The sequence below is a fragment of the Pleuronectes platessa genome, chromosome 2, assembly GCF_947347685.1.
Source record: "Pleuronectes platessa chromosome 2, fPlePla1.1, whole genome shotgun sequence".
Classification (NCBI taxonomy): domain Eukaryota; kingdom Metazoa; phylum Chordata; class Actinopteri; order Pleuronectiformes; family Pleuronectidae; genus Pleuronectes; species Pleuronectes platessa.
In genome coordinates, this window is record NC_070627.1 from 25,212,477 (window position 1) to 25,237,635 (window position 25,159).

At 41.0% G+C, this 25,159-nt stretch overlaps 1 protein-coding gene across 1 annotated transcript in view; it reads left to right on the top strand.

Annotated features, from left to right (window-relative positions):
* The window catches only part of cntn4 (contactin 4), a 157,438-nt gene that overhangs the window by 38,489 nt on the left and 93,790 nt on the right, over nt 1-25,159 (top strand). Inside the window, exons 3-4 of the mRNA XM_053446502.1 lie at nt 12,919-13,051; nt 23,700-23,875. Coding sequence (XP_053302477.1) covers nt 12,919-13,051; nt 23,700-23,875 — 309 coding nt within the window. The remainder of the gene's footprint in view (nt 1-12,918; nt 13,052-23,699; nt 23,876-25,159) is intronic.

Below are 25,159 nucleotides of genomic sequence, written 5' to 3' on the forward strand. Positions count from 1 at the left end.
ATTCCGCATTTTCAACGGCCATCACCCAACAATCATAATTTAACCAGCAAAGCCGACAGGGTGTTTGCTGTGATGGATGACGTGTCTCAGGGACGTTTAGATTCCACAAATTAAGTTTGAAAATGTCATGAAATAAAAGACAAAGCAGTTACTGTGCAGGATGGGAAGAGAATCTCAAAAATGGCAAATGCTGCAGTGTCATTCAAACAAAATGAATTTATACCAACAGTTCATTCAATACATTTATCTTTCATAATCCAGCAGTTTGGAACTAGTATGAGAAGTTACTGCTGAAATCAGCTGGAATTAACCTTAGTTATAGTCTGCCTGATGCTCGCTGATAAACATGTTCTCTTCTATCTGTTATGTGCTCTAACTTTGTTGACTAACTAAAGCCTGTTGGTAGCATCTGTCATCGCAGCAGTGCCCCTGGATGTTGCAATAACTGCCATCCAGAATGATGCACTCCTAATGTGTCTCCATAATCATGCCCAATGCCCATGAAGGGCATTCCTTAGGTTGACATGCATGTCAGATGGCCTCATACTGTATGTCAAGGACTTCTCTGGTAGTGCTGCCCTGATCTCTCCGGGCCATTTCACAGTGACGGGGTGAGCATTGACCTTTGTCATTTAACTGAGTGAGCAGCCTGCGGTGAGCCCACCGGTGCCAGGCCAGCTGAGCCATGCTGCTAGGCAGACTCTGTGGCCCTTTGCCCCCAAGTCCGCGGCCATGCACACCTCCAAACCGGCCCAGCTGTCCCCACTTCATTATGAGCTGATTAGGAGTAGATTGCCCTGTGAGGTGGGTTTGATCATCTAATCTGCAGCGCTGCCTAAGCAGGCAACTGCATCACAGCGGAAAAAAAGCTGGTCACATTTTTACCAGATTTGTACCTCATAACATGACCTCGGAACTCTGCAATTTAAACTATTTGATTCACTGAGGTTTTCATCATTTTTAACACTGCTCTCCGGCCTATTAAGCTTTCATTAGAGTTGAGATCTGGTTGATGACAGTATTAGTGAGAGCTCAGCCGCAGCCCATGAAATTGGAGAGCATGTCTAGCTAACCTGGAGCAGGCGTCTCTAGGTGCACTCACCTGCTCTTCCTCAGGAGGAGCAATTATGTCAAGATGAAGAAGGGGGGGGGGCATCCCCAGATGGCCTCCGCGCCAAGCCCCTGCTAATTGGCTGTGTTAGGGATTCAAAGCAGGTTCAAGGGAAAGCTCTCTCCTCTCCTCTCTCCGCTGCCCCTACATCTTTGTTTGTCTCTGTTTTGCTTTGTCAACTCTGCCTTTTGATATGCATATCAATACATGTTTTATTCATGGCGGTTTGGAGTAAAATCAGTCAAGATCACCGTGCTGTTGTAGGCACCAAAGTGTTTGCCACGAGCGTGTGCGGATGGGTTTGCCATTTCAAAGCCAATTTTGTGACGCCGCCTCACTCCCATGCAACCCAAAGAAATGAATGATTTATGCGAGTGTCACTTTGAAGGTGCCGAACAACTGAGACTGTACATCCCACACCATTCTTCAAGTTTTGCATCAGCTCGTGGGGTTTAATAACACGACTGCTATCCTAATTGAGTGGCTGGAAAAATGTCGGGACAGAGGAGCACGGGGGAGCTAGAGGGGTTTGCTACCCGCGTCCTAACAGGCTTAATGTTAATCATAGTACTAAAGATCCGAAGTTTAATTAAAATGTCCTTTCATTGCAATCATGTCAGCATTTATTAAATCTCAAGATTCCACCATGGTCGAGGCAATATCTGTGAAATCAGCCTGTGTGTGACTATTCCAGTGCATTATGCAAACCAATTCAAACTCTCCCCAATTATCAGATTATCAGATAGGCCTATCTGATTGAACACTAACTCCTTCTCCAATGCGGGCTTTGGCCTCTAATGGGACTCTATATGCAGGGTAACTCATTAAGAGTCTCTGCCTGCAACCATAAAAGTAGAGTTACGATTTTGTCGGTATCAATAATGATTTCCACCAAGAGAAGACACAATTTGCATCCTATGAACATCATGCAAGCCAGGGAGAAGTAGTGCAAGGTTTCTGCAAGTTAAATTTAAGACGTTAAAGAACATTATAACTTAGATTTAAGAACGGCAGGTATAGAGGAATACGGGTCTCAGAATTACTTTGACTTCCCATATAACTGAAGATGCAGAGAAGTAGTTTAATTAGAATGACCCTCAGAATGCCACGCTATCGTGCAGACAGTAGGTATCCATAGTTTTGCCACAGCCAACCTGAGTGTACTGCGATAAACTAAAGGTGTATGTACCCAGTTATAAAAAAAATGTACAGTGTAAAAAAAAGAAATCTATATCATTGAGATTGAACTGCAACACAACGCATTTACAAACTGTGCATGCTGCCAAACAATTTCTTTTAAAAAATGTACGGAAGAAGCATTAAATGCATGTTAATGTAAATAAAGACCTACTTAAAATATTTAACACCGAGTGAATCATATTTTAACTCATTCTTTCATTTTAAGGACCGAAATTCTAATTAAACCCTTCAATAAGATTTATCTTTTGAAATGGCCACTCTAACCCCAACCCTAACCCCTTTCCACTGCCAGAGGAAAAACAACAGCATCAGTTATTTGGCAAATGCCCCCAAAACAAGAAAGCTTATCACTGGGTGACAAAGAACTGCAGGGTTTATGACATTGGTTTGTCTGCAGCAAAGAAGGAAGTACTGTGACTCAGTTACAGAGAGACCAAGTTCACAGAGAGAAAAAGTCTGGGTGGAAGGATGGGTCATCAAATCATTAGACTTTGATACTGGAGAGTGCTGCTTGTTCCAATTTCCTACTGACAGTCAGTGTTGTGATTTTCTAACTTTATCCAAGTTTTTTTCATTTTATTTTATTTACAATATCAAAGGTTCCCAAACAAGAAGTGAATAGTCTGACATGTTGCTGTTTTTGAACACTGATACCACTCTTACTCCTGAATGGTAAATAATCACAGTGTGTCTTCTTCATCCAATATGAACCAAACCCAGAGGTGATTAGCAGTTTTATTGTCCTGACTGGGACCAGTAACATCAGTCTCCCGACAACCCCAGATAGCTGCCTTCTTTGTCCAAATATAACATTTGATCAAATCAAATCTGTCCGACAGTATTACCTAAAGTCCTCTGGTTTTATTTCACAGATTTTGTCACACTTGGCCAGAGCAGTGCTAGCTTAGTTTCAGACTGAATACTAAGCAATGCAAACAGCAGTAATCTTAGGGGTAATGTTTAGCTGCTGGGTGAGATCAGGGTTAAAGCGCAACACCCTGAGGGCACAGGCGGAGCTGCTGTGGGTTAGGGTTAGAGGCTCGGTTATCAAAGTGTAATGACTTGTTGTTGAGGTTATTGAGATGACGGTTTCATTCTCGGCGTCACTGCCTGGATTCTATACAGGTGTTGCATCACACTTGCTAAGGCTTGTACACTCATTTGTCACGTCCCTGGGGAATATAGTCACCCTAGTGAGGACAGAGACTACGTGTCTGACTGAGTGGAACTAAAAAAACATCAGTGCAATTATTCTGCTCAGATGCATTGTAATTAGAGGGAGATGGAAGGAGAAATTGGATTTATTTCTGTCTCAATAAACCTCTTCATGTACAATATGTTGGTGCAGTTTACCTTTTACTTTGAAGGGCTTAGTGTGTGCACTGCAGGCTGTGCAGCAAGGCTTTGAAATGGCCACATTAGAGTGCCATGCTGTTCACTAACCATGCACAATACATTTACAGCATGCCTAATAGTGTTGGCATGGTGGTGGACAAAACAAACAAAAAGTCTGTCATTGCGTATTATTTTCCAAAGCACAAACCGTACTTACAGGGATTAGACCAGAAGCATTGAGTCAGGAATTTTTTTCCATTGTATTTTATTCTGCTGATGGAATAATAAAATACATTCATCTTGTCTCTGTAGTGCTAAATACAGATTTCTGAAGATTTAAGAAAATAACTGAATGTAAAAAAAAAGAAAAAAAAGCATTTTCTTTCTTCTCGGTGAAACCCCTCGGCCCAAATGTGACAATGCTTCCATTCAGACCCACTGACCACAGTTATGGGGAAACTTAGCCAACAATAAAAACACATCCAATTAAGATTCACATTTCACACATGATGTACTTTTAACTTGGACTTCCTGAATTTTTTTTTTTTTCTGCACCAGAATAGTTTGTACCTTATCTCTGTGGATGTTCTGTTGTGGTTCCAAGTGAGAAACAAAACTTTTCCAAACAGGTCAGAGTCAGAGCATGGAGAGAGTTCAGGACGGCCAAGTTAAAAACCATTCTCAGGCCGTTAGTCGGCTCCTTTATGGCTCGAGCAAGAGAGAGCGTAGTCTGTCCAAAAATATCGTCCCTCCCGCTCTTTGAAGATTGCTGCTGATACCATCTGAGTGGCTGTTTGATTGTGGAACTGTGGCGACATTAAAACCTGCCAGCCCTTAGTGGATTCGCTTCAGAGACCCGGCACGCACAGGGCTTGAGCAGAGAGCAAAGCAGTGGGGCTCTATGAGCACCGGGGGGTTGGAGGGCAATATTTGTGACACAGATTCTTTTGGACATCTTGGTTAGAATGATGCACTTTAACCACACAACATGGAAGTGTATGAGGCCGTGTCCCTTCGACAGCTCCATAGGAAAAATAAATGATGTTCCCCCACACACTCAAGACTCCCTTTTTGATTACTTCTCGCAAATCTTTGAGTTCAGCACGAAGATTTTGTGTTTCAACTAAAAACAATATCTGGTATCTTCCATATGTGTTTTCCTCAAGCTCTTATCCTATAATAAGGAAGAAATCAATGTGCACATTGTCAGGGCAGAAGTCAAAACCAAGTCAAAGTCTAAGTAGGGATAAATCTGAGTCTGAGTAAAGTAAAAGCAGATTGTAAGGAGATTAATGAGCTGGATAGTACATGATGTCATCCAATAATAATAGAGATAGATTTAATTATACCATACTCTGCATTTTAAAATTGATTCTCCATTTGATTAATTTTTTGTTTTATATTTAAGAATTAATCACTCAACTTCAGTTATTAGTCTACAGTCAGCTGGAAACAGTTTGGGGACATTGTGCTACTTCGGGAACTTAAAACTATCATCAGTGCCTATGTAGTGTGATCCAAACTGTGCTGAATGCAGTATAAACCAGCTTTTTTATATACGGGCCACACACACACATACAGAAGACACAGGTGCGTTCACTCTGTCAAAACCGGCCAGTTGATTGTTGAGATGGGGGGGCAGATGCCCCGTCAACACTGAGGTGGATAGTTTGCAAAACAAAGGTTTTCCTCTGTGAAATTAAGTCCTTAACATAGAGATTTTTGCACCTTGTTAATGTTTCAGAAGTTGAACGCAACACATTTAAATGAGAGAGAGAATTCTCAGAGTGGCAGAAGTAAAAGCGAGGAGTGAAGAGATCAATGACTGGCCCTACTTCGGTACATATTTTTTCATCCCATTTAAAATTTTAAAATCCCTGAATGTCACCATAATGTAGGCAACAGCCAATTTCCAGAGCACTGGCGGTATTCCCTGTGGCAGTAGCCCGGTGCTGTGGGAAGACATGTTCCCCCCACAGGGTCACATGCAGATGAATCGGGCTGCAGCAGTGAGAGAAGGAACAGCCTGTCGCAGGTGTGCAAGGCCAACTGGGAGGCCTGGTAACAGTACCTGAACGAAAGAGTAACGCAGGGTTAGGTTTTCAATGCTGACCCAGTTCTGCTCTGTTCAGCACAAGGACATGATAAACCGTAACTTGTGTTCACAAAGATCTGGAACGAAGCTTGGGTTAGCTGCAAACACATTGTACAAACTATATAAATATATATTGTAGCTCCAATGTAACGCAGTGCCAGACTGTCTGTGTGAACAGGCAAAGTTAAGAGAGAGACAAAGAGAGTGAGTGTGCAGCGGTCTGACAGCAAACAAAGCAAGAGTTTGTGAAATGCATGAGAGGGGTAACTGCTTCATGTTAATATGTATAATAGCATGTCAACATAATGAACGTTGAAAATGTCTGTAGCTTCACGCTGACCTCCTCCCTACATGGACTTTTTTAACGCTATGATAACATCTTAAAATGTCTGTGTTGCTCCTGTCATACTGTGTCAATTCAATGTAAACAGGTCATTCTAGGTCACTACTTGACTTGCACTGTTCTTCTTGGATGAGATAGTATCTTCTCAAAAAGAAATGCACAATGACATGAGAGGGGCTCTTTAGATCTAAGAAGGTAAGAATACATTTTTAACTTCCTTTAAAAGCCACACCCATTTCTGAATTGAAGCCAAATGCAGATTTTTGGGAACCAAACAGACAATAGGTGCATGCATCCAGCATATTTACTCCTGTTACTCTGTGAGGAATGGCATGGCACCAACGAGAGCAATAGTGAGGATAATGCCCGATAGGACTGCTGGATTAAGACAAATGTGTGTAATAGTGAAAAAAGGCATGTGTATGAGGATATATATATATATATACTGCATTTGTTTATTTAGCCCATGACGTTTTCAATTTGGCAAATAACCACAAAAAGCAGTGCTGCTGCCATATCTGTGCAGATGATTTCACAGATAGTTTCACACCAGTCCCGCTGAAAATAGCTCTGATGATTTATGAGTAATAAACATATTAATCTTCACGGAATATAAAATTGAGTGATGTGATATTTCTTTCACTTTATCAGCTGACACAAAGCATTGTGTTTATTTCTGACAGGTGTGGATTAATGGAGACATTGTCGCCTGCCGGGGGGTTTTCACAGCTGCGTTTGTTTTTCTATATTTACATTTCTTTATTTATTCATTTTAAACGTCACTGCCACATTCATTCATGTTTTAGTGAGTAACAACAGATAATACAGAGAAACATTATAAAAATGCAACATTCTCTGCCTTTTCCTACTTCTTAAGGTTTAAATTATTCTTGTAATTCCAGCTGATGGCAGATACGCAACATGGTTTGTTAAGTGCATCACAGTAGAAAAGCTCTTGACTCACACTAAATTGCATTCCAAAAAAAAAGACTATTCTACACAGCCGTACGCTGGCTGTTGTGGGACAGTCAGTATTATCTTCCTGCTGCAAATGGAGCAGTGTTGCCTGTTGGCGATGAACACACAGGCAATTTATTTTGCCGAAGAATATACGAGGTTACAGCAGATACACTAGGCTGTTTGTAGCCAAAATATTGAGAAGTTGTTTGCCAGATAAGGCTCATCCTGTCCTTGAAGGACCTGAGTGATTTCTCGTGAATGATCGGGAAACAACGCACTCATGCCAGAAATAATTAGAAGGGGAAAAGATGAGCAAGCGTGTCACTGTATTGTTATGAAATCTTCTTTTGAAAGGGATGTTAGTAAATGGCTGAAAGGCTTCTCTGAGTAAAGCTAAGCAGCATTCTGCTCTTTCTAAACCGAGCACTTGTAGTCATCACAATTTAAAATATAAATGATCTCCTTAAAATCACAAAATGCATTGCAAACTTGTTTTTGTTATAACTAGTGCAGTGCCCGTTCTAAATCTGCCTTTTCTCTTGAACTATGTTAAAGCTCTGTAGCTTCTTCAGAATTTTTTCCTTATCATTAGTGAGTCCTCCTCAAAGTCTTCTACAATAAACTAGTGCTTTTTTGTTTACATTATATATCAGCTATTTCTGTGGTCTGTTAAGCAAGTGACACAATTTCCAGAGCCTATTTCACAACTCTTCAAAATAAAAGCTTTGCAATTCTGCTTGATATAGAGCATTTCAGCAACACAACGGGCGTTGTGCTTTTACTTCAAAGACAATCTGACAAACAGGAAGTGGTTATATGAATCCTGTGGCCATAACAAAGATCGGCACCGACAGTTAATGTAGCAGTCACATATGGTAAAACAAAATATCAATTACTCAAAAAGGTCTGGTGGCTATTTTGACCCAGTTGATGACCACTGCTGTAGTTTATCAGAGGACATAGCACACTGTTCTGCCCCCATTGACTGCTACAGAGCGCTAGTCGCCGGTTTATTACATTTTTATTAATATTGAAAGAAACGTGTCAAAATCCATTCCGTTCTGTACAGCTATGCATAGGTCTGCCACCTCTGGTTTGAAGGCGAATAAATGGTTGCAATCCCATCATGGAGGTAGAATCCACCACTGCCAGGCTTTAGTAAAGACCCTGTAACAAGGTTTTGCAGGATCATCTGATTGGTGTTTAGTTTAACGAGTATGTGCAGGTCGAAGTTGTAGTCTGATGGAGGTGATAAAGAAAAGGTCAGAGGCTCTTAATGGGAGGTTTCCTCCCTGAGGGGGGACTTAAATATCAACTGCAAATTTCATAGGAATCCTATCATTAGATGTGGAAGGAGTTTGTCAAGCACCAAAGCCTTTGTCAATAGGAAATTCAGATGAGACAGTGGTGTAAAGGGTCAAGGGGTCAACTTAATCATTAGAAGCTTTCATCCTGAGGCTACAAATATATGCTTTTTTGAGACCAGGAGCTTATCTGCAGTCCAAGGTTTACACAGGTGTGTGAGGTGTAGGATTAAACTAAGGTTTTAAAGATGCTGGAGGAGATGAGTTGTTTAAATGTTGGGTGTTTCTCTAAAGGGATTTTTGACAGACTTTACTGCAAAAGTGCAATGATTACATTTCTATTAAAATGGAAATAGCAGTAACTAGAATTATATAGAGTGCATTCCCCTGCCAAGGCCCAACAGTCCCTTTATGAAACCACATTTAAAGTCACTTGATCTTGAGTTTTATTTGGATTGGAACCAAATTGCACACACATAAATATGCCCTATTTTATTTGTTCAAGGTCCATGAGTTCAACCAAAAAAAAACTAAAAAAACACTTATCTTGTTTGGTTAAAGAAATTATGGATCTGCACCAACACTTGAAAGGTTCCTCCCTGAGCTATACCCAATCCCTCCACTAAGTTTCTTTTATAATTTGTCCAGGAGTTTTTAAATCACCTTTCTAATTAACAAACAAACTAGAGTGTTACTATGAGAGCACATCCCTCCACCAATGCCCATAACTCCTGCAATTCAGCCAAAACCAAATTACACACACAGAAATATCCACTGGCTGAATATTCCAGATTTAGTTTCATCAAGATCTCAGTATGTTTCGTGGCTCTATCCGTAGTTTTTGCATTATCTTGCTAAAAGAATCAAACAAACACAAGTGGACAAAACATTTAAATTCACTAGATCCGCATTTATATTTTGATCTGAACCAAATTGCATAGTCTCCTGACACATACCTGATTGTTTTTCATCAAGATCCCTTAGCTATTTTTATTACTTATTACTGGATCCGTATCAGCACCAAAATGCTTTCTCCTTTTATTGGGTAAATATAACTTCCTTGGTGGACGTAGTAATAACTCAGCATATTATTGTAATAACGTTTTTACTATTAATAAAATGAACAATTTGATACTTTAATGTAACCTGAGGTTCTGCTCCACTCTCACAAGAGAAGCTCCGTGACGACAGTTCTGCATCCCTTGGACAATCCTGGATACTTAGAGGGCTTCCTTCTAATAATATATTAATGTCATCATCCGGCTTCAAGTCATCAGCCTCAACATTAAAATCAGTTACCGGTTTTAATGTTGTGGCTGATCGATGTAAATGGAATTTCATGTTACATAATTTATGTAAATCCTGCATGATATTGAAACAAATAGAGTGAGGTCACAATATGGTCCTAACTCATGAATAACATGAAGCTGCATGTTCATATGTAACATGTTTTATTCTACATAGTCCTAAGAAGCTCAGAAAATAAATGAGCAGCTACATGTGTATCATCATCTCCGTTAATCTCACTGTAGCATTAACTGAAACAATTGGATTTATATTCAAAGTTACTTTTACTGTTGGTAATTTTCCAATTCATACACACTGAATTGCAGATAACATGTTGGCGTTCATTTGGTTGATAGTTGCCAAGTAACAGTGTTTGCGTAATTAAGTGTGTTTGCAATAACGTGATACCATAAAATGGTGTGCCTTTCGGCATTCAATAAATAAGGTTATCGAAATAAAATATTGAACATTATTGAACTATATAAAAAATTACCAAAAAGATAGTAAACTAAGTTGAAGGATATAGAGCTCTTGACAGTGTATAGGTTGGCAAATCACATATGCAACATTAATCAAAGAAAAACATTTATTATGAAGATAATAAAGTATAAAAACACAAATTATTAATGGTGTACTTACTATATAAAGATGTGTATGTAAGTATGCTTGTGTGTGTCTGTGCGAGTGAGCGTGCTTCCAAAATGGCAGCTGGTCACTCCAAAGATAAGGGACAACTTTGATAACTTTGGAATGTTTACGACATGTAGCGGGGGTCAGAGAGATGGGTGCTGAGATATGCGTGTGTCTGTGTGTTGGTGCCAAATATCACAGCAACACAAATCAAACCTATAAACATTGCATGGAATCAAATAAGCAGTCTTTGCTTAGCCTAGTATAATTATTAAGCCCAGTTGTGCTAACCGTCCATGGAAAGGGAAAAACAAGTTGATATGCTCTTCGAAGTCAAGTGAAGTTGTTTGTTTGGTTTGTGGCTCCTGTTTTTGTGGTTCTGCTGTGCGATGCAGATCTTGTTGGTTCTAAGGCAGGCGCTCGCGTCGCTGCCTTGAAAGTTGGTAGAGCTTGGATTGGGAGGTAGTTTCCTTGATGAGGTGAGTTGCAAGCTGCACTTCTCCTCCATGGAACACTGTACGAAGGAAAGTGACCTCATCCACAAAGAGGCAGCAAGGAGTTCAGTGGTAAACATTATACCTGGAATTGGTTGCGAAGTTTTGGCTGGGTCATTTCATAAACATCAACAAGTGAGAGCAGAAGCAAGCACACAGAAGCAGCCTGAGCACCAGAGGAAGGAATCAAACTGAAGTACGATGCGTTTGTGTAAAAACGGAGCGTCTGAGTGCAGACTAACAGTTTGAGCAGGAGCAGAGCCAATCTGCACACGGGCAGGAGCTGTTTGGGAGACAGGGCCGGGTTTTGAGGGAGAAGCTTTACCAAATCTGAACGTGAAATGAAGAAATAATGCTTGGTAAATGTAAGGCCACGCTCTTGAATAAAAATAGGAAAGAAAATCCAGACACATATTTTCATTCTGTACGTCACAGCCTGGGTGAAGACTATAGAGCTGACGACAGGTTTTTCCTATAGTCTACAATAGGTTGAGACCTTCTCTGTTCCTCATGATCCCACTAATTAATATCTGATCCCCTCATTTCACTGTTAAAACATACACCACTGTCACTAATTTAATATTGTTATATAGATATCATTTTGATAAACTAGACTGTAACAATATCTGTCCTGCTGAACCACAAGACAGGACTAAAATCAGATTTCTAATATTCAAAATAAATACGTCCCCTGATGACACCTCACATACAGCACCACATTCTACCTCACACTTGACAAACTCGATGAACTTGTAATCTCCCACACTGTGATTTTATATTGTTAGATGACATCTTTTTGCCTGTATGTTGTGACACATGCGCCATTGAGTCTGCATTATATCTGTAGCTTTGTTGTATAAGTCTGAAGGAAATTCCATATGTCCTCTTCTGGTTCTTCTTGTTCTGTTTGTCTTCTTTTTAATGTTAATGCCGTTGTACTGGTGACAGTTGTGGCTAGAGTGATTCCATTTTTCAGGGTTTGTCCATACGTCCCTCGCTCATGATGACGATATCTCAATAACGCCTCAAGGAAGTTTCATCATTTTTGGCCTTAATACAAAAAGTCATAGTTCTGACCTAGCAACCTAGAACGTCACTCAACCTAGAATGTCACTCAGTAGAGTGCACACCGTTGCTAAGGCCCAAAAGGCCCTTAAATTTAATGAAGCTGCACTAAATTCATTTGACAAATTCATAGAAATCAGTCCCCTAAATATGGCAGATTTTCTAATCAAGATCCTTTTATTCCGTGGGAAAACAGTGAAAGTCCCCAAAAAAATGAATCTGAAGTTTCTTGCCAATCCATCCAGTATTTTTTGCATAATTTTGCTCACAAACAAAACCAACAAACAAGTGACAACATAAGCTGCTTGGCAGAGGTAACAAATGTCTCCTGGAATAATCCAAATGCTCAGCAAAGGGAAGGTTGTGACACTATTCCCTTAAACCTGACTGATAGGCTGAGGTGAATAGTACAAACATAGTTTCGTGTTAGATTTCACATTTGATACAGAAAATCCAATGGGATACAACTGTCAGCACAAAACACTGGGCTCATTCACATGAAAAGGGAATTCATGTAACATTGACTTTCTCTATTTTTTATCTTAAAAGAATAAGAAAAGAATTGAGCAGTGAAAAGCTGTTGCTTGTTCCTCGTCTCACAAGCTTCCCTCGTACCATGCACGACGAGCACACCGTGTTATTGGCTGCTTTAATGGAGTAACTGAGACCTGTGATGTGTCATTTACAACAAACAGCTCTAACCACATGAAACCAACTGATTACACCTCTGCCTGGACACATAATCCCACCATGGCTGGGCAGATAAATAAATATATAAATGCACCAATAAAAGCAGCTTGACAGAAGTAAATGAAAGCATTTGCCCAGACAGTTGTTCAACACAAATCATGCTCTATATCCAATTACCGCCTAAATAGGTGGTGAAGACACGTCTCGCTTTAAATCAGTCGGCAACCTCGGTGCTCGTGGCGTCATGACAGGCCGTTTAAATTGATATGTTGGGTCTGCTTGTGGTTTTGCTCTTGGAAACAGCCTCACCCAATCTCTGCCGGGGAATAATTGGCTGTTTCACAAACGTGCTCTTTGTCTTGGCTTTGTGCTCAGCTGTGTCCTCTTTGCTTGTCCTCCTACAGAGACCAGTGTCCTGCAGAGTCCCGTCTTCTCCAAGCAGCCCGGCAGCATCGTGTATCCTGTGGAAACGCTGGAGCGGAGCAGGGAGGTGGTGTTCAGCTGCGAAGCCCAGGGAAGCCCACCTCCCATGTACCGGTGAGCGGGCGACTGCAGCGCTGCATCTGTTCCTCCCCCTCTCCCCCCCTCTTCCTCCCTCTCCCTCCCTCTCTACATTTCTCCACCCCACTGATTCTGCTTGCTCTAATACAGCTGACGATGTCAACATCCTTCAGACTCAAACAACCCTATCACTTGCAAATGCCTCCTCTTTTCTTCAACAGTGTCGCTTTTTGACAGCTCTGAATGCCAATGGAGAAAAACCCTGCACTACCCAGAAATCCTGTGGTGAACTTTTTAATGACTCAGCCAATAAGTGACGCTTCATACCTCACATTTATCTGCACCTAACAACCGATAGCATCTGAGTGACATGTTAAAAGTTGTCTTCAGTCTTTCTAATGGGAGCTTTCCACACACACTGCTGAAATCAACACAAATCCCTCGATAAATATATATTGTTTTTATTCTATTGTACATTGTAACTATCTATGTTAAGGAAAGTGAACAAATATCTTGGATCTATTCAATTATCTGGATCTGCTTCAGTGTAATGGGCTCTTCATTTAGCCGCGTCAGTGCATTTTTAAGTAATAGCAAATTAAATATAACCTCTTTGGTGGAGGTATACTCCCATTCAATATTTGATATTTGCCATGAAGAACCATTGTTCAGTGAAACTACTGAACAGTCATCAGTGAGCCACACAGTTGCACCAGATTAAATGAACATGGGCACTGTAGTTTATTTACAAGCTGTCACAAATATACAGTCCCACTGCTGAAAAAATTGTAGGAGAGCACTGAATGTGTATTAATCCGCAGCAGAAATTAGTCCCCAACAAATTGAGGTTTGGGACTAAAGCCTGAAACATGCTTCTACGTTTTCACGGGCACGTAAGCGCAAGAGCCCTTCCGGGTCCCTTACGTGCTTATGTATCCCTTCTTACGTGCTGATGGGCGTCGCCCCACTTAAAATTTACGGCAAAGCTCCGCAAGCTCACTCAGCCCGCAAGGCTGTGATTGGTCTGTTCTACATCCCTTCTGGAGCTGTATTTCCGGTTTCATGCCCCATAATACAGGCAGAAACAACGGAAGATTTTAAAAAGAAGAATGAACAACCGGGAAGAACTCCTGTCGGAAGAGGTCCGAAAATATGAGCACCTTTACAACCCCTCGGTTGATTTAATGGCCGTACAGACCACCTACGCCTCCGTCTCCTCTCCAGTCGCTTTTCCTGATGACTAATTATAAGAAGTTGCTCTTCAATGTCCAGCAGCTCCATCTCAATCAATTGTTGTTCGGTTGGAATTGTGAATACACTCTCTGCCATGGTTCACCGTGTGTTTGTAATGGAGAACACGACTGGTAGAAGGTAAATAAACAGTCAACAACGATTGCCACACCCACAAAGAAGGCGTCTCTCAGGTCGTCTTCGACAAAAAGCATTACTCCGCCTAGTGTTCTGGCGCGGAATTGCTTTGTAAGACGCGCAACGGTTGGGGAAGCATGAATGACAACGAGTCTTGCGCCACAGCGGCGTGAAAAGACACAGACGCAGTAGCATGTTTCAGGCTTAAGTTAAAGTTAAAGTTGAGTTAAAGTTGAGTTAAACATTTGGGATTTAAGATTCTACACTGCCCAGGTATCATAGAGTTTTCTTAGATCTCTCATAATTTCATTTAAATCGGTTTCTGAAGCCGTGCATCTTTTTGGGAAAGTATGGACTTAGACTTCGGAGCTGAGGTGGAATTATTGAGTGACAAACTAAAAACGATTTTGATATAAAATCATTTAATTGTGTATTAGATCTTGGGTCACCATCATTTAACATTTTCTTCAGTATCACAGGTAATTCAGTTGATTGTTGTCAGCAGTTCAACTTGCAAACAGGAACTGCCAGCAGCTAATGCCGATTGACTTTGTGATTCATATTCATCAAACTGTCAAAAAATATAAGTTTAAAAAGCAGATCCGGTTTAATCCACAAATGTCAATCATTGACTCCCATAACATAACAGTGACACCAAGCTGAGGAATTATTAATTACAAACAGAAATAACACAGGAGTGACACAATCCATGATTTTTTTGTATTTTGCTCTACGTCATTAATATATCTGACAATATTGGGCATGAAATATCCAATAACCATGGGTATTTCATTTCTGGAACCCTGACTATATCTCATGTATTTGTATTTCAAGATATTCTCTCTCTGGGATACACATGAACATGCTGCACAGATTCACTGTTTGAGAAGAAAGTATGAAAATCTCCCTACTATTTTATCAAACCAGTATTCTTTAAGAGGTCTTAAAATAAGTAAAGTGTTGTCTACAAGCTTCACAATCTTTAGGAATGTTTCATCGGTGTGATCCTTGTTAGCACAATCAAAATACAAGGTAATTACAGTATTATGGATTTGCAGCTTTCTCGTTGTTCCGTCGCGAGCCGACACGATGAACCGTAACAGAGATCACATATAGCTCCTCTGATCTGACGCTTTAATCCACACACTCTGCATGACACTTCTGTTCTAAATGTAGAAACCAGCAAGTTTCTAATCTGACAGGGCCTGAAGCTGCCTCCCTGACACTCAGATATTAATAATAATAATAATAATAATATGAATTAAGCGAGATAGAGAGACTGTTTTTGTCTCAGATGTATTTAGGGCTTTTAGTTCCAAATGGGAGGTCCCAATTCATTGTTGTCCTAACAGTTACAAAGCGGAGACCGTGTCTATATTCTGTAGCCCTGGGTATTGTAATGGCGTCCTCAGATTCACTCTTCCATTCATCCCGGATGTAACCGCCCCAGGATTTGTCTCCTTATGCATTAACAAGAGTCTTGGCTCCGTTGTCTCTAGCTTTAGAAAATACTTGTTCATCCTCACAAGTCAACCCTGAGCTGATCAGGATCATAGGAATCTATTACATGAATTCTGTTTCCTGGTGGATTTTCTCTACAAGTCCCTGCTGGAATCGTGTCTTGTCTGTGTGTAGTCTGGGAATGCATGCTAAGCTCTGCATGCACCTTGCTCCAGCATCTTTCTTTTTATTTCCCCCCGCAGAGTTCAAAGAGCAGTTGTTTCTCCTTTCTCTTTTTTTTGTTCTATTCCTCCTCTCTCTCATGGACCATTAGTCTATTGAAAGGGCCTGGTGTTGTGTGGTGGCATTTCTGGTAGGTAAAAGTTAAAATCAATCATGTTTGCTGACTGAAATTGCTGGAGTAAGATTTAAAAGGATTGTTACATTTAATACTTGGGATTGGGCCAGTTTAGAGGATGACCTCAATTGCTGTTTCCTGTCAAGGTCGCTGCGCGGTCCTGTCAGAGCAGCCGACACCTTCGGGAGATCTGTGACGACAGCTAAGTCACGTTCAAAAGTTTACTAATTGCCCATCGCACAGCGGTGAACTGTGACAGCTTGAGCTGCAGTGTTTACATTAAATGTCACCAGCAGAGATATTGTCTGCGCTGAACCCAGATAAGGGAAAACATGGGGGATTTCTTTACATTTTAACAAGTGGGAAATTGGGAGGTTGCATGAAAAGATCAATTCCAGGCACTGAAGTGGCTTGTTAAAAATCCTATAATAAATATGGACTTTTTTTTACGTCTATACTGAAGCTGTATAAACCAACAAGCATCAGCAGACTTTTCGTCTTTAGGGTGTTTTGACACGAAACATCCCCAAACCAATAAGCAGTCTAATTCTGCACAACGGTGTCAGAGGAATAGTTCCACATTTTGGCAAATCTGCTTATTTGTGTTCCTGCAAGAGTCCCATGAAAAGACTGATGCTGCTCTCATGAGTGCCCGTTAAAAATAAGGTGACAAATGTGAAAAGTACGACTCAGCAACACGAGCTTCATCAGTGTGATTTACAGAATGTGTGGAAGCCACAGCCCATGGTTGAAGCTGGATCACTTATCCAATTAGAGGCAGACACATACAGTGGATTGTCAGCCAGCACAGAATGCTCTTCAAAAGTACACAACAAACTGAAACACAAATACAGCTGGGTGACGATTTAAAAGTGCTCACACTGTGAAAACCCTTTGAGACTGTTACCTATGTGTTGTATTCTGATTGGATTCATTTTGATGCTGTCATTTGAAGATGTAGAAACTCTCAAAGCAAGCTCTGACCTCTGGGCCAAAAATGGCCTGAGACAATCGGATACAGCCCCCAAGAAGATTTGTAAATACAAAAAAATGAATCGCAAAAAAGTTCCTGTTTCAATCCCGGTTTAGCCCAGGTCTCTCTAGCCCTTCTAGATATTACCTGCTGGTAAAATCTGGAGATTGGCTATGGAGTTGAAACCGATTTTTTCCTCTCACACATGCACAACGCAACGGGAGGTGTTCTGCACAGACACGTTCACAACAGCATCAAATCATCTGCATTATTGAGGTGAGAGGTAGAGCAGCCAGGTGCAGTAGACAGAGGCAGGAAGTGACGGATTGACTAGATCACGTGATCTTCTTGAAAACAAGTAGACACCTGTATCAGGTCTTATCACCACAACCTCTTGTGACATCTCCGTCGATGACTTCTACGTGTCTGTCACCATTTTTCAACAGGAGATATTTTTTTCTTTCGCTTTTTTTTGCTGTGTTCACACATCAACTTCTCCTGGATTTCTAAAGACATTATACCAGGAGGCCAGGGCGTGAAAGTCAGTGGAAACTGCAGAGTATCTCACTTGGACATTTGCGTTCTCACGTGTTCCTTATCCGGAGAAAATACTGAGGGACTGTAGAGTTCAGTGCAAGTCTTAAAGCAGCTTCTGATGGAGTTTGGATGTTCTCCCTGTGTCCTCATGGGTTTTGTCAAGCGTCTTTCAGCAGTCTAAAGAGACATGTGAGGATTAGGTTGAATGAAGTTCAATTGACTGTAGGTTTGAACGTTAGAGTGAATGGTTGTTTTTCTCTGTATGATGACCCTGTAATACACAAGTAACCTGTCCAAGGTTTACGCCAACTCTCGCTCAATGTCAGCTGGGACACCCTCCGCTCCCCCCGCGACCAACAAGATGATAAACTGTACAGATAATAGACGAATGGATGGAGGGGAAAAAAACCTCATCAATCCCCAAACATTCCAGCAATTCCATGTGATAAATGAACATAACACAGTAGAATAGTAGTTTACTGACAGTAAAATTGGACCCACATACATTTTGGGTGACTTTTTGAACAATGAGCTTTAATCCTCTGCTTGTTTGGGTCACATTCAGACAGAGACAATGTTACGCAGGCAAGTTTTATGGTGAGCAAGTTATAAGCTAAGAAGCGGAAACTTCATTCACAAAGAGAATTTGCAAAGTGTAAGTGTCTTGTTGCCGCTGCAGAGCTGCTTGCTCCAGACAAATTAAGACTGAGCATTGTGCGCAAACACTGCACTTTCTTATTCTGCAAGAACAAAAGCCTCCTATGACCTCTGAATATGCTGGTGAGTTTGCAAAACTCATTCAAGCATTCAGCGAGAGGTTTCAGGATATGAAAAATGAATACAAAGGGACTGAAAGTGTTGATTAGGTTGTATAACGTGGAACCAGCTGTTGTGCTTGACAAACTTAACATGAAATAATCATGCTGCAAAGCAACAGCAAGCTCAAAGAGAAGAACAACAACCTCCCTCTGCTCGAGCTCTCTAAAGGGATTTCCCATCCTGAGGAGACATGCACCGAAATCTCTGTTCGGGGCGACCAGCAGCTCAGAGCACCTCCTTTCAAACTGACTCTTACAAAGATTCAGCTCCACTCTGCATTCACTGACCCAAACCTGAAAAACCTGCATCATCATCATCGATGCAATGTGACACAGAGTCAAAGAGAAGCAGTTGCAGCCAAAACCTCTAACAAGAGTTTAGTGTGATATGTGTTCAATAATTCAGTATGGGCCTCAAAGAACGTTATTAGAACTGAAATCTCTCTTTAAAGGCTAACACCTATGTGTCTAGCTTTCATTGGATAACTGATAACGATTCAGCATGAAGGCTACATTTTTACACATTCTGTACTTAGGCTCTGTGTCGAGATGTGGTGTCATGGTTTACTTGAACGGGGGGGACTGGTTGAGTTTCTACACCTCTAAAAGAAAGACTTTTGGACAGGGACAATTCTAAGATCACACGTGTTGGGGTGCTCAGCCCCTATGAGAATGTCACATGTATACAGTGCGCTTTCACAAAACAGGCCGGGGGAAATTATAGGCCGACTATCTTCAGATGGCTGTTATGTTATGTGCATGCCACTTTAACCTTGTTAACAACTTCCTATGTTGTTTTTATGTCATACAAGACATGTCATGATAGAATTAAGCACTACAAATCCCAAGGCTAACAAACAGCACAAACAAATAAACACTGTTTCTGTTGGAAGTCTGTGCTTTGGGTACCAACCTGATTGTGTGGGCACTTGGACAGCTGTAACTCTTTTGATATTGTTGTTTTTTATATTGATGTTTATATTGCTCTATATTGTTGTTTTTATATTGTTGTTTGTAAAGTGCACCAACCACACCAAGGCAATTTCCTGTATGTGAAAATATACAAGGCAATAAAAAGAATTCTGATTCTGATTCTGATTCTGATTTGGACCGTGTCATTATCCCCTAAATCAAATAAGTCATCTTGAGCCCTCTCTGCTGCAGCTTGGTGGCCGGTATCCAGCTCACTTTCTGTCTCTTTGTCTCTCTCGTCTGCCCTCTCGCTGTCATCTGTCAGAGACCCTCCATGTTCTTCTCTTTCTCCTTGAATTTTGAAACAAATAACATATGTTGTTAACTAAGGAAAGGGGAAACAGTAGCTTACATGGCTGGTGTGGTCTTGACTACCTGTCCACTTTCTTACCTGGTTCATCTCCTCTCCATCCTTCTCTCTCTCCTCTCCCTCTCCACCCCCCTCTTTACCTCTTTACACTGACAATAACACATAGACATAGTATAGAAAAAAGTATATACTGGTAATCTGGTCATAAATAAAACAAACTAGACAAAGACTTTGGAAACACCACTGGCTCTCCCTTAGTTGAAAAACTACACAGGTTCAGTGTGGACCTGCAGAAACAATCCCTTAGTGCAGACATGGGCAAAGTAAGGCCCGCGGGCCGTATACGGCCTGCTGGGCTTTTTAATGCGGCCCCCCAAACTTGTCCAAATATTAAAATATATATATATATATATACGGTATATATATTTTTTTAAACTAACAATTTAGTAGCACTTGAATGGCACTTACTTATAGCACTTTGTAGTTTTGCTTTATTTTATTGCTTTCTTGCCCTCATTGTTCTGGGTTTGTACCCTCGGTGTTGAATGCACTTATTGTAAGTCGCTTTGGATAAAAGCGTCAGCTAAATTAAATTTGACCGGGAGTGTGGTGTAGAGGGCTCGAAAGGGCAAATGATCTCCCTTCACTTTTTCGCTTTGCCCTGGGAGCACTTCTGTAAAATGAGCGGATCAAGGAAACGAAAAGTGGACAATGAGTGCCAAGTTTTTAACACGGAGTGGATAACAAAATACTTTGTCACTGAAGTGAAAGCTGAAGGCTGTATGTCTGATATGCCGAGAATTTGTCGCAGTTTTCAAGGAGTACATCAGCCGTAACTTTGCTACGAAGCATGCTAACTACGCTAGCAAGCAGTCAACGCAAGAACGGGCGGCTACGGCTCAGAGGTTGGCGGCTAATTTACAGACTCAGCAAAAAAAAATTCACAGACAAACTGCGATTCAAGAGTCAACTACCAAGGCAAGTTTTTAGGCTAGCAGACCTTTCTCCAAAGGCAAGTTTTTGTTAAATTGCCTTGCAAATAAATGCTTTGCTACTTGTTAAAGGCCAAATCCTTTCATGTAATGATTTTTCTATGTAATTTATATTAGTTCACAAAAATACTCCATCCATCGGCCCCTCTGTCAAATTTTAGAATCCATTGTGGCCCGCGAGTCAAAAAGTTTGCCCTTAAAAAAAGCAAATTTGTTTCACCAACTTAAAAATGACTGAGTTCGGTTACAGACAAATGAAGCCTCTTTTCTCGAGAAGCAATTGACTGTCACCACCTCTGATATTCAGCCTTATGAACCTGTTTGCCAACACAAATTGAGTCTCTTGGCTCATGGGACAAACGGTTCAAAAGGAAACAGTAACATGAACAGTGTTAAACTTAACTGAACCCAGAGCTTTAACTGTAACTAGCCGGGGCAGGGGCAAACAGGTAAAACCCAAACTAGTATTTTTATTAACACATTAAAGCACCGGGCCTAAGAAAAGGAACAAACCGCCTAACAATCACAGCCTCATAAACCAGATGGTGTGGTATTATGCCACTGTGTACGCGGCCTGTTGTTACATGATTGCATAAAGCATGTGCCTAACAAATGGAACTGCTGTTCTGGCCTGCTTGCCAGCATAAATCACTTTAAATAGAATTATTAAATAATCTCGTTTTCATGTGTTTGATGGAATCTGTTAGTCCAATGCGCGAATATGGACGATTTTTGGAATCCAAACCTCGTTCTGTCTCTGTTCCCGCACCAGTTTCAATTTATCTGCTGTTAGAGCGTTTTACAGACATTTGAATATCTGTCACTTAGCTGCTTTAAAGTTGTTATCTAATTGGCTTAAAGCACCAAGAGTTGTCTGAGCGAATTCAATTTGTCACCAAAGAGAAATTGCAGCGCTGGGTGGGTAATTATCTTAAAGTACCACTATGTTTAACAACCCCACACACATGAACAATGTGGCACATTTAGGGATTCTGAATATCTTCCTTCCTGCTGGGGTATTTCTTCTTCCTTTTCTGTGCGGGACGTGATTACCGACTCAATACATCAAAAAAATGTGCAGGCTCAATTAACTTTCCCGGGTACGGCTCAGATAAGCGAATCAACAACTGTCTGAGAAAACCTTTGTACAAACAATGTTTTCATGCTGCCACCTGATTAAACCATTTTGAATTTGGGGTTTTCAGAGTTTCGTGGGGCAATTACGACTGTGAAAAGGCTGCGTTTATTATTGATGGGATCCTCTTTTAGAAAGGAAAAAGCCACTTTCTTAGGCGGGAAGTGAGGTTTGGAGCATTCCCCCCCTTCTCTCCTGCTCTCCGGCCCACTCTGCCTTTTTTCATTCAAGTCCAAGATGCTCCTTGGCCGTAAAGTACTTTTGAAAATTTTGATTTCTGTTTGTTCCAGCTGCAAATGAATCGCTGCTGTAGCCCTGTGAGACGAAAGCCACCACCACCCCCCTTCACCCCCCCTCAGGCTCTTCTCCATTGTGCGTAGCAATATAAGGCTCCAGAGAGTGTGCACTTACTTAAGACTGAACTGGAGAAAGGCCATGAAAGACCTTTGTGCTCCACATTTTGTCTATTAAAAGAAAACAAAGTCTGTAGAGGCAGGTTGTGAGTGCTTCAGCATCCAACCCACAAATACCCTGCTGCTGGTGAGACACTCCAGTCTGTGGGTAGGCGGGCAAGATACACAGTCTGACATTGTTTTTCATGTAATCAGCTCCTACGTGTGTATATGGCGATGATCCGGCACCAAAAACACTGGTCACGGCATCGAACATGGATGTTCTGCAACGAAATGCGCCAATGAGTCTGTTGTATATGGCATTATACTATAAAAGATGTAATATAGCAAGAAAATATGACTGTGATAACACAACAGCAATGTCACTGTTTTATTCAAAAAGGGTCTTCTTATGCCTCAAAGGCACCAAATTGGCACGGCAAGGGGGAGTTAAGATAGCAGGGCACAAAACAGCTTTGCACAACTTCTGTCTACTGTACCAAAGGGCTTTAGCAAAGCCCCTTTTTTTCACATCAAAGAGTCTTTTCCTTTCCAACTGAAACAATGCAATGTTTTCTCCGGCTCAGGAAGAAATTATTGAGTGAATATATATATAAAAAAAAAAAAAAAAAGCACAATGAGGCTCACAACTTCTCAATAAAGAAATAATCAACCGCAGAATCACCTCGGGCCCTAATCAAATATGCATTGTCCATTTTCAAATACGGCATAAAATGCTACTTTTGTGCTTGTTTATCTGTGCGGTACCTTTTATTGCTTTTATGGTTGTACATCCTTCATAACAAACAACGTAAAATTTGTCTGCACTCGCTGTAAATATGTTATGGCTTGAAAGCATTTTTCTGATTTCCTCCCACCTCAGTTTCCTCCTAATAATGTGCATCTGTGTGGAGAGATTGGAGAGTTGGTTGCCATTTTAAGTGAATTATACCCTTCGCTGATCAGCCCTAACACCAACGATAATCATGTGGCTGGAATGCACAAGTGTGAAGGCATGGTTGCAGGCATTTGTTTTAATTGTTGCACCATCATGATTAAGCAGTGTGTTTATGCGGTTTGACTAGGGCTTGCCAAGATGGATGGCCTGCAATGCTATCTATTCTCCGAGAGTCAAGTCCTTGGCACCTTGGAGGTTTAGCCATTGCTTAAATTAACACTAAGCTGGAGGGCATGATTTCAGGGCCCTCTCCACATTCTCTTTCTTTCCTGTTAAAAAAAAAGTCAAATGCACAAGTCGCCTTCTTCTTCTTCTATTTCTTCTTTGGAACACTTCAACTGTCCCAGGCTACACGGAACAATGTTTAATTTGTATATTTACATCTGAGGGATTCTCCACTTATTTATTTTTATCATGTTTTTCTTCTTCAGGTGGAAACTGAACGGCACAGAAATCAGTCCCAAGTCTGGATCTCACTACAGCCTCTCTGGAGGCAACCTCAGAATCAACCGTCTCAACAAGGACCAGGACGCTGGAACGTATCAGTGCCTCGCCTCAAACTCCTTTGGGACCATCGTGAGCCGGGAGGCCAGTCTAACCTTTGCATGTGAGTCTTTTTACATTTTTTCCATCTTCTCTCTGTAGGCACATATTGGTGGTTTCCAGTTATTCTCCAGGACTACATCGCGGCTTCTGCTTTATTGGGGGAATTATTAAGTCCCAGTGTGTGGTGACTAGATTTTAATCGGAGTCATCGCTGCAGATCAAATATATCCGACAAATATCCAATTAAAATGAAAGTCTTTTGGTAAATAATAGAACTCTGTTACTGAGCCAGTGGTAGGAGATTTATTATTTTACTTAAAGCTACAATGTTCAGTACTTTTTTATAGTTACACCACATCAGAGATGAAAAAAAGCTACAGAAAACATCCAACGGAATCGGTTGGCCTTCGGCTTCATGGCGCTGTTTATTGTATTCCAGCCCATTGTCCAGCTTGCCTGCCAACAGGTCTTTGGGTCACTCTCACTGCTCTCACAGGGTCGTTTTTCAGCCACAGCAAGCACAAAGGGCATTGCAGAACAACTGGCTCAGCACTAAACAACAGGCACAGAATTAGCAACTAGCTGGTGAACACGGTGGAGCATTTAGCCACCAGAGCGCCAGAGAGATCTCTCAGGAACTGGTAGAGATGGAAAACAGAGCTGAAAGAGAGAAAATGACTCCAGATGACTGTCAATGTTGCTGCATTACTAAATAAGCAACAGTTTGATAACACGTTCACCATCTAAGGAGCATTGTACCTCGGCTCCTTGTTTAAGTTTTATGGCCTGCACTCATTTACCTCCACCTCATTTCCAGATAAACACCAGCAGACCTCACACAGACAGGGTCAGGAGTTAGCTGGTATAACTAGAGGAGCTTTTATTCAGTTCAGAGGCAGATATTTCCCTCAGGATTTAGGGGAGATCCAAACTGGAGCTGAAAAAGGAGAAAATATTAGATTGACTAACATACGTTGGACACAAATATGACAAAGCAAAGTGTACAAAGCATTTAGAGTGAAAATTATTAATTTCTCATTTGATCATAATCATTTAGTGTTACATTATGGTATTAGCCTATAGTTGCTCCAAATGGAGCTTGTTGTAATTACTTTCTAAACTGCTAGGTAGTTTACACTAGTATGGAAAATGGTCTGTACCTACACTATATAGCACTTTCCTAGTTTTGATGACTACTCAAAGTGTTTTACAGTCCACTTTTACCTCTCACCCATTAACACACACATTCATAAAGTGCATCTATGTGCAGCACTTTCTTAAATATGTCACTCACACACTTTTGGCACAGCTGTCAGAGACGGAGGAAACGGGGATTGGACCACCA